At 46.4% G+C, this 13900-nt stretch overlaps 1 protein-coding gene across 1 annotated transcript; it reads right to left on the bottom strand.

Annotated features, from left to right (window-relative positions):
* Positions 1-659: 659 nt before the first annotated feature.
* LOC123452623 (purine permease 3-like) lies at positions 660-4823 on the bottom strand. The gene is made up of 2 exons (XM_045129316.1): positions 3845-4823; positions 660-1117 (listed from the first exon to the last, which is right to left on the bottom strand). The coding sequence occupies exons 1-2, from the start codon at positions 4754-4756 to the stop codon at positions 776-778; spliced, it is 1254 nt and encodes a 417-aa protein (XP_044985251.1). The 5' UTR covers positions 4757-4823; the 3' UTR covers positions 660-775.
* Between the last annotated feature and the right edge of the window lie 9077 nt (positions 4824-13900).

The following is a 13900-nucleotide window of genomic DNA, read 5'->3' as shown; positions in this document are numbered from 1 at the left end:
TGGCTCCGGTGAGAACATGGACGCCGTCAAGAAGAGGGCTAACTATGCTGAGACGAGTTTGTCCGCCGGGATGCCGGCCGCCACCGGCAACTGCGACGTGTATAGAGCCTCCAAGATCGCCACAAAAATCACTTCTCTAGCTATGGGTCACCGCCACCGTAGCAGAGGCTGGTGGCAACAAGGTGACATCATATAGTAACCATTGCAGAACGTCAAAGACTGAACCGCAAAAGAACATCTTTAGTTCTTTAGTACGTACTGTACTACATTGGGAGCACAAGTTCTTTATTTTGAAATGGAGGCAAAACCTTCGCTATATCTCATTAATAAAGAAGAAGAGAATTGACAGGTTGATTAACGAAAAATCGAACGAAAACCGTTACAACACATCCATATAAGACGACCTGACAACCTACACAAGAACGCACACACGTTGTCGAGGAGAAAACACAATCGAGTTTGCAATCCGGTGTCATCGCTATCACCCTTCACAAGGGTGATTCCGACTTCATCATCGATAACCATCGATGTAGCCCTCACCGTAAGAAAACGTCAAGGCCTGCATCGACCGATGCCAAACAGTCAACCACACGTGTCAACTACCATACAGCTTCGACTCTGTCAACGAGCATTGCAGGAGAAAAGCGGAGCACAAGTTCTTACGCGAATATTATGTGCCATGCCACTGCCAATCTGCCATCCATGGCCTTCGCTTCATACACATAACACTGCACATATATGTTTCCTCCTCTCTTAAAAGCACGTGGTTTTTCCACTAGTTTTCACAATCACGATCCACACACGAACTTGACTGGTGCTCTGCATCCGGGGCCATGTGCCGCACCTCGCCGTAGAAATAGGAGGCGAGGCCCCAGAGCGACAGCCCGAGGGCGACGCCCTTCGTGCCGCTGAAGGGTTCATGGAAGAAGACGACGGCGAGGACCTCAGTCATCGGGAGGAACACGGTGATGATGATTCCGGCGAGCAGCGCCGAGCCGTAGTAAATGGCACCGATTATGCCGAGGCAGAAGCACTGGTACACGGCGGCTGTGCCGACCAGCAGCAGGTAGTAGCCCGCCTGGCCGAGTTCGGACTGCCGGGCTTCTCCTGGGATTGCCTGCGTCACAATGCTCAAATTAAACTCCCAATTTTATGCTGGTAATATTTTTGGGTCAAATGGCAAGATTCTACTTTCTCTGTACCTAAATAATTATAGTTGAAAAAACTAGACTAGTTTTTTTTTAACTACAATTATTTAGGTATATACAAAAAAAATAATTTATACGGAAATCAAAAGTATTCAAAAAAAAACAAGGATCTGGATATGTAGGGAAAATCAGATTTTTAGACATGAGAAATCGGCAATTTTTCAAGGCAAATTATGTTTGCCGAGAATGATAAAATTTACTTGACAAACATGGTAAATCGCTTCAGTTCATTTTTTTCCTCAAAAAAATTGTCGTGTTTGCAAACTAAATTTGTCATCCACGCACCAACAAAATCGCCATAGAAAATGGTCTATTTGCCATGTTTTTAATTAAAAGATTAGGAAAACAAAGGACTTAGTTAGACACTAGTTTTGCATCACTTCGAGCACTAGGCTCAAAAGCATGTACTTGTATTCTCCGTGACAAGATTTTTTTAGACAAAACAATGAAGGTAAAAGAACACTATTTCTATAGCATCAAGAAAGGAGCGCAGCTAGAGCGCGATAACCTTGATGTTAGGGAACTAGACTGATTTGATTTAACCTTAATTCAGAATAGCATCGACATAACATTACTGACATCGCAAATCACATACAACGGACTAGAAGCATCTAGCACATAGTCATATGGACCGATGACATATGTCAAGAGAGAGGGGGTTAAAACGAGGGCACCGAAAACTTTGATGAAGCATAATGTTCGGGCATGATGGTGAAGACAAGTCGCTCGTCCACCATAAAGGAAGTAGTCAAATCAAGCCGACGAACATCAATGATGTAGTTGAACTTGAGTGAGCAGTCGCGTCAAAATGCTTCCCAAAACCTTACGTCCATTCACCCGGTGCAGGTCCTCAAGGGACAAGGTTCGGAGGCCTCTCCCGAATGGTTGTACATGCAGTCGTCGGGATGGGGTCGCTGGAGAAACAACTTAGCACATAGGAACTCGGCATGTGTGTGTTTTGTTGTGTGTGTTGTGCAGTCTTTGTCTCTCCTCTGTATCTCCTCTACGTACAGGGGAGGCATGAGAAAAGTGAAGAAATACAATTGACACGTGATGGAAGAACTTGAAGGAGTGCAAAATGTGTCCACAACGAGCTCGAGTATTGACACGTGTAGGCAGAACTAGATAAAGCATTGCCAAGCAAAAAAAGAAATAACTCCTCCAGCAAGGCGCATAACATTAAGCCCATACTAGAACTCGATTCACAAAACATGATGTATTCGTGGCGTGAGAGAGTGAGTGAGCGTGCGTGTAATTAGTCGTAGTTGAACAACAGCCACATGTATCACCGGGGAGTAGTACGTATGATTAACCGAAAAGATGTGGACATGTCAATCATATTGACCCACTCGTTATGGAGATAAGCCTCAATCACTTGCAATTTTGTCATCTTTGTGATGTCAAAAATAAGTGGAGTAAACCACAACTTGCTTTCTCGCCATTACTATCTATAAACAGTAATAGTCGTGGAGACGTTGAAAACTTGATATTTTGGTGATGAAAAGGGCATTTGCTGAGCGCTCGGTGGAAAAATAGATATACAAACTTTTGAAAAAATACATTGTTCAAAGCTGATTTATTTCTTGCTGAGAGCTTTTGGAATATCCATTCATCCGGAATTTTGCAAGAATATAGCGCACTAGAGCATCTTAATCTTTAATGCCAACAAATTTCGGGCCATGCTACGCGTCCACCAACGGATCAAGATCCGTCGCCTTATGCGTCATTAAATTGACCCATAAACAGTCGTCTGATATCCTAAATGAGGTGCTTTGGAATTTGTCGTTGGATTGAGCCACAAATAGCCGTCTGATATCCTAAATGAGGTGCGTTTGAAATTTTAACAAGGTAGATGTTGCGTAACTCACTCTGCAATAATTGCTTTGGTGTAAAACCATCGACGCGTCATTTTTATTGGATTTTTTTATTTTTGTTAACTATTTTTATAACATAGATGATGTTGCGGAAGTACTTTTACAACAGTGATGGTGTTATAGAATTTTTATTTTTATCTATACTTTTTTCTTGCAACATAGATGATATTGAGAATCAACTTTTGCAACATGAATAATGTTACAGTGAAAAATGATATTGTGTGTGGTGTGAATAACAAAATCCATACAACAAAGATAATGTTGCCGAAGAACTTTCACAACAAAAATTTTGTTGAAAAAAAATATAGAAAACATCGTCAGTCGGAGCGACGACGAAGGGCGAGAGGGAGTTTGGGGCGGCGCCATTGGGTTGATGCTGGCCGAATCGAAGCTCGGGCATGCTCGCTCGAGCAGCAGCCATGGCTGCGAGCGGTCGTAGGGAGACACTGTACATATAAAACATAAGGACACGTGTTGCGTGTAAGATGCGGCGGACGAAGTGCATGTAACCGCCGGCTGAATCATAGCGTTTTTCATAAATTTCAGATTTTGTTGATCGTTTTAGGATTTATTATTTTCAAATAACTGATCACTGGATTACCGCCTTTTAACCCCTGTTTTAGTTTTCTCGTCGGACTCACCTTCCAAACTACTCCGAACGTAAATATTTATATGCAATAGCAGCAGAAAGTAGGCGGAGACAGCGGGCCCCTCTATACATACCAGATGCAAGTGAAGCAGGAATTTGTGCTGAAAACTCACCTGAAAATCCTTGTTCACCAGCATGCCGACGGCGCAGAACGCCGTGGCGGTGAGCCCGATGACGACCTGAATCTCGACGACGAGCGTGTAGGTGAGGGCCGCGGCGCCGGCGCGCGCCGCGTGCCACGCCTGGCTGAGCTCCATGACGGGCAGCACGAGGCCGTAGAGCGCCGCGGCGCCCAGCGCCGTGCCGAACCCGGCGGCGTACTGCGCGCCCGTCACCCCCGCCGGGCGGTCCCCTCCGGAGCCCATCCCGAGCAAGGCGGCGCCGACGCTGAGCAGCACGATCGCGTTGACCGTGGAGGCCGTGAAGCGCTGGCGCACGAGCAGCAGCGCGAAGGCGGCCGTGAAGGCCAGCTGCGTGGAGATTAGGATGGAGGAGGTGGACACCGGGAGGTAGGCCGTGCCGTAGGCATAGAGGAAGTTGTCGGCGCCGGTCATGATGCCGACGACGACGGTCGCGGCCAGCAGGCGGGGCGTCATGAGGAAGACGGCGCCGCTAATGGGGTCGTCGCCGCCGCCTTGACGGTGGCGGCGGCGGCGGCGGCGGGAGGAGAAGGAGAAGCAGAGCGGCACGAGGAGGAGCGGCCAGCCGGCGGTCTGGAGCAGGCTGGAGAGCCACTTGCGGGCGCCGCCGCGCAGGAAGTAGAGGCGGAGGAGGAGCGGGCCGCAGGACGCGCCGACGGCCAGGAGCAGGAAGTTGACGGCGAGGAGCGGGTCGCGGAGCGGCCTGGCGGCGGCGCCCGTGAGGTCGTGCCATCGCCACGCGCTAGGCTCGAGCTCGACCTTGGGCGCGCGGTGCTGGGGTACGATTTCGACCTCCATCTCTGTCTGCAGTGCATGCACCGGCTGCGCGAGGCGAGAATTAGTTGCGAGGTCGATCGGTGCGATCAAACGATCAATTGGGCTCATGCAGCTGAGCTAGCTCGTCACTCCTTTGCCATTTGAGCCTCGGATTTTGAAGTGTCTAGTCGTTTTCAGCACTGATTGCAGAGGAAAACGGGGACAATGCTTGCCGAGTCAGGACTGTCGGCTGCGTGCATGATCATCTCAGTACGGCTTCCACTCCGAATAGACAGATAGATAGATACTAGCAAAAGGGCCCGTGCGTTGCAACGGGAAAAATAATTTTCCCACGCTTTTGATTTACAAAAGTTCAAAATATATATCCCAAATAAAACAATTCGAATTTAATAAAATTGCACCAATCTGTCATTAATTTTACAAATCTATAATTAATTAAGTACAGCAGCACAGTGCACTCGAGTTCGAGCTCGTTGAACTCCAGCAATGCAGTGCTAGCTAGCGACAGTCCAAGCTCACCGTCATCCATGGCTCTCCAGCTCCTCCCCTCCACCCTCTCCGTCCCCAAGAAGGTAATTAACACAAGCAAGATCATCTTCAACATCGATGTACATTGTTGTTGCATCTGTGGTGACATTCATGTTTTTGTAATGGATGCAGGGCACCAGCATGGGCGCTGTGGCGGTGAAGGACACGGCGGCGTTCCTCGGCGTGAGCAGCAAGGTGAAGAAGGCGTCGCTGGCGGTGAGGACGCAGGTGGCCACGGTGCCGTCCCCGGTGACGACGAGCCCGGGCTCGACCGCGTCCTCGCCAAGCGGCAAGAAGACGCTGCGGCAGGGCGTGGTGGTGATCACGGGCGCGTCCTCCGGGCTGGGCCTGGCGGCGGCCAAGGCGCTGGCCGAGACGGGCAAGTGGCACGTCGTCATGGCGTGCCGCGACTTCCTCAAGGCCTCCAAGGCGGCGGGCATGGCGGACACCAGCAAAGGCGGATCTAAGATTTGAAGTTACCACTTACCCGGGGCAGACTTTAAAAAACAAAAAATCTACGCCATGAAACAATTACATAAGGAATTCAGCAAAATTAATTGGCCAAGTAATTTGCAATCAGGCAAGACGATCAACAAACTAATTATTCAAAGTAGATTCATTCTCAAAAAGTAGGCGAACAAATATACAACGGAAAATGAAATTCATATAAACTCTAACATGGACTCCTATAATCTTCCATGAAACAATGTGACAAGAAATTCAAGAATACTTCTTGCAATTATGTGACAGCCCGATGCCGATGTTTCAGAAGATTCCCCTCTCTTTCCGTTTTCGCCGTGTGGCTTATTTTATTTGTCATGTCATCAACGCATCATGCGCATCATCTGCATTGCATCGGCATCTCCGTTGCCGCCAGTTTTAAAACTTGCATTCGTTAGTAGTTGCCGGTTAACGTCGTTGTTCGTTCCGAGCCTGACCACACACGCACGCGCCCGCGGCACCGTCGAAACCCTGTTTTAAAAGTGTGCGTTAAACTTCCTCTGATCGGGTTGAGATTTGTCGTGCGGTATTATTTATATATAGGTAGGCCGCCTGTCGAATTTCGTCGCGATCGGAGTTCGTCTGGTACCCGAACGGCCGACCGTAGCGGCACCGTCTTCGGTTATTCGTCGGACGTCTGTCGGTGTTTTAAAATTCGTGTCGCGCCGCCCGTTCTCCCTCTCGTCTCCGGATATCCCCTCTACACGGCCGCGTACCCATTCCCACGTGCGGAATCGTCCGAATCCGACCGCACGGTTGGATCCGGAACGGAATTCCGGTTAACCTAGCCCCCCCTTTGCCTATATATAGACCTCCTCCTTAATTTTAGGCGGCAACCCCTCTCTACCTCGGGATCCGTGCGAAACCCTAGCCTCCCACCTGCTCTCTCTCTCCTCCCCAGCGCCGCCGGCCCGCCAGGCCCAGATCGGGCCCAGCCGAGCCCATCCGGCGCGCCGCCGCCCAACCGCCGCCAGCCGCCTCCTCCCCGAGCTCCCGAGCGCCTCCTTGCCCTAGCGCGACGCCTCAGCGCCGCCTCGGCCCCCGCGCCGTCCCCAGCCATGCACGCCGCCTCCGGCCAACCGGCACGCCGCCGCCCGTCACCCTGCGTCGCCTCCTCCCGTGCAGCTCGGAGCGCCGCCTCGCTGCCAACTCCGCGGCGCCGTACCTCCTGCCCCGCCGCCGAATGCGAGCTGTTGCTCGCCTCCTCCACCGGTCGGATCCGGCCAGATCCAGGCCGAGGGTCGCGGTTCCCTGCGCCGTCACCTCCACCGGAGGCCCCTCGCCGCCGGCACTTTCCGTCGTCGCCGCCGGTGGCCTCTACCCGAGCCGCGTGGCGAGGTCGAGCCCCAGCGCCCGAGCGGGTGTTGACCCAGGGCTGGGCATGCCTTGCCTCCCTTCACCTCGACCCAGGCGGCCTCCTTCCCCGACCGGCCCGGCCGACCGGTCTCCTCTAGGCCTGCCTCACCGCCTCACCCGGCCTGCCTCTCCACCCGACCGGACCGGCCCAAGGTGAGTCACCCCCGTTAAACCCCGCCCAGGCGCATGCTAGTCTTCTAGCGCCCATTTGCTGTTAGGCCCATTTAGATTAGTTTTTTTTTCTTTTTCTGGGAATATATTTTATTTTCAGGAAATAGACTAATTTTTCAAACGTCCGTATCTTTTTCCCGTAAGTCGGAACGAGGCATGTAGTATATGGTTTTCGGGTAGTTTTCCGTGTAGATCAACATTTTGCAACTTGCATGCATGTTTGAATTAGTTTGACGTGTCGAATGCCTAGTTTAGCATGCTGTCCCAATAGGGGATCGTCCCGTGTTATTTTTTCGTGCGTGTCCGGATTGCTCAAACTCCGTAGTAGAAATGCCCATGTTTTAGGGACCATTTTTTCCATGCTTGTTAGAGCGGTCAATTGTATTTTTACGTGCACGGATTTGCCGGTAGTTTATTTTCCCGTATATAGGTTATTTTCCCGCATCAATGTGTGGCTTTATTTTGTGTTGCAAACCCTATATATTTTATATGTTTCCGGGGTAGAAAAATCCATTGGATTTTTCTGTGTAATTAGTTTTAGCTTTTGAGGAAGTTAGATCGCGAGATATTTTGCTATGTTGCTCTTTTGTTTAATTCGTAGGATTTATTCCGTGCCTCATTTGAATTAGTTGTCAACTAGAGAGTTGATCTTGGATGTTTTGTTTAGCCCCTGGTATTTTTGGTTGCAATAGAAATGCATGTTTAGGTGTGTTTTGATAGCCCTCAAGTTGCTAGAAATAGTGCTGATTTGGAGGAGCTGAATTATTTCTAAGTCTGAAATCTGTTATATTATGTTGTTGTCTTGTCTTGCTTGTATCTTGTGTTCTGTAGCTCTTCTGAGGTTGGTCCAATGGAGTTAGTTGTACCCCTTGTGTTTATCTAGCATGCTGTAAAGTTTCATGCCTTTTGGAGTTCTGTACCTATACGTTTTGCTGCTGTCAATATTGCTTCAGATCGAAAACTGCACTTTCATGAGGTGTAATTTTCACTAAGTCTGAAATAGTGTGTGAGATGCCGTTTTGTGTGTTCTTGTCCTAGTGCTCCTTGCTGCCATGTTAGTTGTTGTTAGTAGTTTGTAGTAGTACTTCTTGCCCTCTTCCGTGCCATGCCTTTCTTGAGCATATCGGAGTTGTGTAGCCGTAGTTGTGGGGCGCAGAAAATGCTATGTGGCTGGTTTTGGCAGATTGTAGTGATTTCTTGATTTGCTCGTATCTTTTGAACCGTAGCTCCGTTTTGATCGTGTCCTACATGAAACTTGCTTAGAATCTCGTGTAGTTTCATTTTCCCTTGCTGGTTGGATGTTTTGAAGTGCTCGTGACCGCCGTTGCACGCATATTGCATTCATGCCATCATATCTTGCGGTGCTTGTAACTTTTGATCCATAGCTCCGTTGGAGATGTTCTTTATGTGTAGATTGCTTGAAATGATGCGTAGAATCACGTGAACCTATTTGTTTTTCTGTTTAACAACTAATTAAAGGTGTTAATTCAGATCTGGAGAGAATTGAAAATTAACATGTGAGGTCGTTTCGGAGGTGCTATATGACATTTCCGACCTCATTTAAAATGCCTAGATAAGTAGTTTAATTACGCTTCACTTCTTGCCATGTTTAATCACATTTAATATTGCTGTGTACCTAATCGGGATAAAACTAAATAAATAGACGTGGAGTATCGTCAATATGCAACTCGTTGCATATTGAACTTCACTTAATGTGTAGAGTTTGATTGTGTGAATTTTCATGCCGTGACTTGCATATATTCAGCTGCTCATGCATCATATGTGTTGTGCATCGTGTGGTGAATTTCGTGTGTTGATTTGTGTTTCCGGTTTCCCCCGTCTCGATAGAGTTCCGCAAGCGTGTCGGATGTGAGGACCCGTTCGACTACGTCGGTTCGTCTGCTTCACGGAGGCATTCTTCTTCCAAGCGGGATCTCAGGCAAGATGATCTTTTCCCCAGATACCATTACTATCATTGCCATGCTAGTTTACCGTTTCTGTCGATTATGTCTCGTTGCCTACCACCTGTTAAATATCAGCCTCTCAACAATGCCATGTTAACCTTCAACCTGTTCAACCTAGCAAACCACTGATTGGCTATGTTACTGCTTGCTTAATCCTGTTGATAGCGTTGCTAGTTGCAGGTGCAGTTGCTTCCATGTGATAACATGGGTTCCTCGTCATATCACCATATTATATGCTATTTAATTTAACGCACCTATATACTTGGTAAAAGGTGGAAGGCTCGGCCTTTCTAGCCTAGTGTTTTGTTCCACCTTTGCCCACTTTAGTTACCGGCTACCGGTGTTATGTTCCATAATTGAGCGCTCCTAACATGATCGGGGTTGTTATGGGGACCCCCTCGATAATTTGTTTTAGATTAAAGCTGGTCTGGCAAGGCCCAACATTGGTACTACATTTGCCTAATCACCTAATAAAATTGCATAGGGACCCGCCGACTATTTTAATCAACCCCCGGGCCAGTGCTCCTCATGAGTGTTGGTCCAAAACAGAGCACTATGCAGGGCCACCGCGAGGATACTCTAGGTTTGGCACTTGTACGCGTCGCTTATCCGTCGTGTCCTGAGAACGAGGTACGCGACTCCTATCGGGATCGTCGACACGTCGGGTGGCCTTGCTGGATTAGTTTTACCTTTGACGAGATATCTTGTGCATCGGGATTCCGATGATGCTTTGGGTAATCTCAGAGTTGAGGTTTTCCACTAGGGAATCCGACGAGATCGCGAGTTTCGTGATTGAGGATTTCTATGCGGCTTGTGGTAATTTGTGATGGACTAGTTGGAGCACCCCTGCAGGGTTAAATCTTTCGGAAAGCCGTGCCCGCGGTTATGTGGCAACATGGAAAGTTTGTTTAACACTGGTTCTAGATAACTTGAAGTTAACTTAATTAAAATATGCCAACTGTGTGCGTAATCATGACTGTCTCTTTCGTGAGTTCCTTCTCTGATCGAGGACACGGTGGGGTTATGTCTGACGTAGGTAGGTGTTCAGGATCATTCCTTTGATCATCAGTAGATCGTCCGTTATGCGTAGATCTTCCCCCTCTGATTTCTTGTACTCGTAAGTTTAGCCACCAAATATATGCTTAGCCGCTGCTGCAACCTCACCACTTAACCATACCTCACCCATTAAGCTTTGCTAGTCTTGATACCTTTGGAAATGGGATTGCTGAGTCCCCTGTGGCTCACAGATTACTACAACACCAGTTGCAGGTACAGGTAAAGGTTACTTGACGCGAGCGCGTTGATTGCTCATTTGGAGTTGCTTCTTCTTCTTCTTCTTCATCGATCTAGGAGGGGTTCCAGGCCGGCAGCCTGGGATAGCAAGGATGGACGTCGTTCTTATTTTTCTCATTTGTTTTCGTCCGTAGTGGGACCCTGCTCTTATTCTTGATGATTATGTACTGTACTGATGTGACTCTGATGTAGCTTGTGGCGAGTGTAAGCCAACTCTTTATATATCTCTTCTTTTCAGTACATGTACTTGTAACGATATCTATTCTTGCGACACGACGAGATGCGCTTCTATCCCTGACGAGGCCTTCGAGCCAAATTGAGGATAGGGTCGCATCTTGGGCGTGACAAGTTGGTATCAGACCAGTACCGACCTAGGAGCCCCCTTGATTGATCGAACTTGGCCGAGTCGAGTCTAGTGAAAACTATTTGAGTCTTAGTTATATATCGGAGAGTAGGATTCTTTTTTCTCCTCCTCTATGCTCTGGTGAGGAATCTTGACGTAATATTTTAATTCTACTTCTCTTCTCACTCAAAAAAAATTTAGGATCACGCATATATTTTTGGAATCTATATGATGCCGATGTGACGGAGTTCTGTCTTGGTGCCTCCTGTCTGACTTGATTTTCTTCCGGGGAGTTGAGCTCCAGGGGATTCTTGAGCACATCGTTATCATTCAGATTTCTTAGTATCTCAGGACGAAGGATGTTCGTAATTGCTTCAATACTAGTAGTGGCGAGATAACCCCGATGTCCCCAGTACTGGTGCAGATTGTTCGGGAGTACTGTCATACTTTGTATCGTTGTGATCACGAGGGTCTGTTGTAGATGAATGTCCGAGATTCTGGTTGTGTGTTGACGGATGTGATACAGGTGACGGGTTAGTATAGGAGTTGTGTGATATTACTCCTTGTATCCGTGTACCAGATAGCATGACCAGATATTTCGGGAATTCATAGGTGGGAATTCAAGTAGTTGCTTATAGGACAATCTTCCAACAAATGCATGATGTTAGGTTGGGGTTCGACATCTAGTGGATTCGTTTGTTCACGGTCGACTTACAGCGGTACAGTTATGTCTTAAAGAGTCCTTGTAGCTTGCTATGACTCGGGGACGCTTCGTATGTCGGGTGCACTGCCTTGCACTTGATGGCTACTGTAAAATCGAGCCCGTGCAATCCCGTCCACAAAATATCGGACGAAATCTTTCTCATGAGTTTGTTCTGGCTTGTTTCTTAAGCCTCACCCTTTGTTTTGTTGGAATGTGGTAATTCGTATTGCTTCGATGTCAAGTGGTGATTTCAGATCTTTCCTAATCTGTGTTCTCATATTTTTATGGGAATGCAAATTCTTTGCTCAATCAGATCGTCGTATCAATTCCATTCAACCGGTGTGTTTCTCTCCAAGTGGATTCAATCATTTCCAATGTTGCAAGATCAGTCTCTCATTTTATTCCAGAGTTCATCTCATCCGTCCCAAGTTATCTTTCTTTTTCCCCACCCTCCCGCCCTTTTTCTCAGTGATTCAATTTTCATTAAGAGTTTTCTTTTCATGGTGCTTCCGCTGTTTGTTCTTTCTCTCTTACCCGGTGATTTTAATTCAGTTGTCCGTGTTCATCATATCCTTTTCATCCTATGTTGGAAATTTTTATTAGTCTATCTTCTTGTTGTCATTCCTCTCTCTTTCTATCCGGAGTGTTGAAGATATTTCAGAAGTCCTGATTCTCGATCCTTAATTATTTCGAGGTGCTAACCTCATCTAGTTCTCTTATACCGGTGCAATATCTCTCTTCTAAGCAATCTTTTCTAACGGTGTTTTCTTTGAGTGGGCCCATAACCCACAGGTTTTCCCAGGATCTTGTGTGGCTCTTTTAATCATCCGGAGATCTTTAATTCTTTTCAACTATGACGTAAGTATGATTTTAATCAGTCATATTCATTCTTCAAGATCAATTGGAGTTAATTCTCATATTTGGCTCAATCTTGCATTCTTCTTTATTCCGGAGGTCTCAGCTATTCTTGGTGTTGTTCTCGTCATCATTCTCAGCTTGCGAATTCGAAGGACTGTTTCTCTCAGTCTTGTTCCATTCTTGTGAAGATTGTCATCTCAGCTTTGTGTATCCTCTCATTTGTTGTCAATCATGAGTATTCCCTTTCTTGCTATTCGGTGCATTTCAATGTTGTGTTCATTTCTCGATCCTCTGAAGGCCATCATTTCAGAAGAATCTTCGTTCTCAGCTTTCAGCTTTCATCCTCAATTCTTCTCCATTGTTGTCTCTTCGTTCGTCTCTCGTTTATCCGGTGCCTTGTTCTAGTTTTCTCTCAGGTGGCTTATGATCTCTTCATTCTCATGTATCTCCGTTAATTCGTGGTGTTCCCATTCAATTGTGAATTCTTACCGGTGTTGCCTTCAATTATGCTTCAAGTGGTGTTTTTCTCCCTGTTTCTCCAAGATTCATTTCTAGAGGAATAAGTTGTATGCTAGATCCGTTGCTTGTCATCAATTTAATTTGATGAAGGATGAGCATAACATAATTCTTATTATTGTCCTTCCTTCTTCCAAGAGATTTCAATTCTTCTTCCGGAGTGGCTCATGATATCAATTCTTTTCCCAATTACTTATCTTTCTTTTCCGAAGTTTCAAGTCTATCAGTATCTCTTTGTGAAGCTTCATCTAAATTATTTCAAGGTCATAATCTTATTCTTTTCTACCTTCATATTTTTGCATCATTCATTTGTATACGGTGGTCCTTCATGGTGGTTCATCAAGATTTCATTCTTTCTTAAGTGGTCTTCAAGATTCTTATTGGAGTACCTCAACTATCCTTTCTCTTGCATTTCCAAGTGCATTTGTTCTTCCTTTATCCTTTGAGGTGGTATTATAGCATTCTTGTTAGTGTAGGAGTCTCGAAGAGTATTCCTTTCAAGAATGAGATAATTAAACCCACCAATTCTATGATCATGAGATATTTGAAACCCATGATTTCTTCATTGAGCTATCTTGGTTTGGATTTCACCTAAAGCTTTTCCTATGGATTGTTGCCATCATGGTGCTTGTCGTTAATCCAAGTTCTCAATGTATCCTCTTGGTGTAAGAATTGTTCATATCTTGTTTCTCCCAATCTATCCTTGTTTCTTTTAGTGGTTGGTTGTTGCCTCATATTTGTTGAGATGATTTTCATAAGCCCACTACTATCTTGATCTTTTCGTTGTTGGTTTTCCAATTGCTACGTCAATTCTCTGTCCGGAGGCTCTTCAATTCTATTGAGATGATAGTTGGCATTCTTTATTCATTCTCTTCTTCCGCTTGAGATAGTTCATATTCTATTGTTCCGGAGGAATTGTGATGTTGCTCTTTTGGGTCTACTAAGTTGTTCTATCAAGAGCATGGTGTTCCCTTGTTCTATTTAGTTGTTTGTCATGTATATTGTCTATTTCTTCCTTC

This window comes from Hordeum vulgare, chromosome 5H (assembly GCF_904849725.1).
Source record: "Hordeum vulgare subsp. vulgare chromosome 5H, MorexV3_pseudomolecules_assembly, whole genome shotgun sequence".
Taxonomy (NCBI): domain Eukaryota; kingdom Viridiplantae; phylum Streptophyta; class Magnoliopsida; order Poales; family Poaceae; genus Hordeum; species Hordeum vulgare.
Note: the sequence above shows the minus strand (reverse complement) of the source record. Positions and strands in the feature narration are given on the sequence as shown.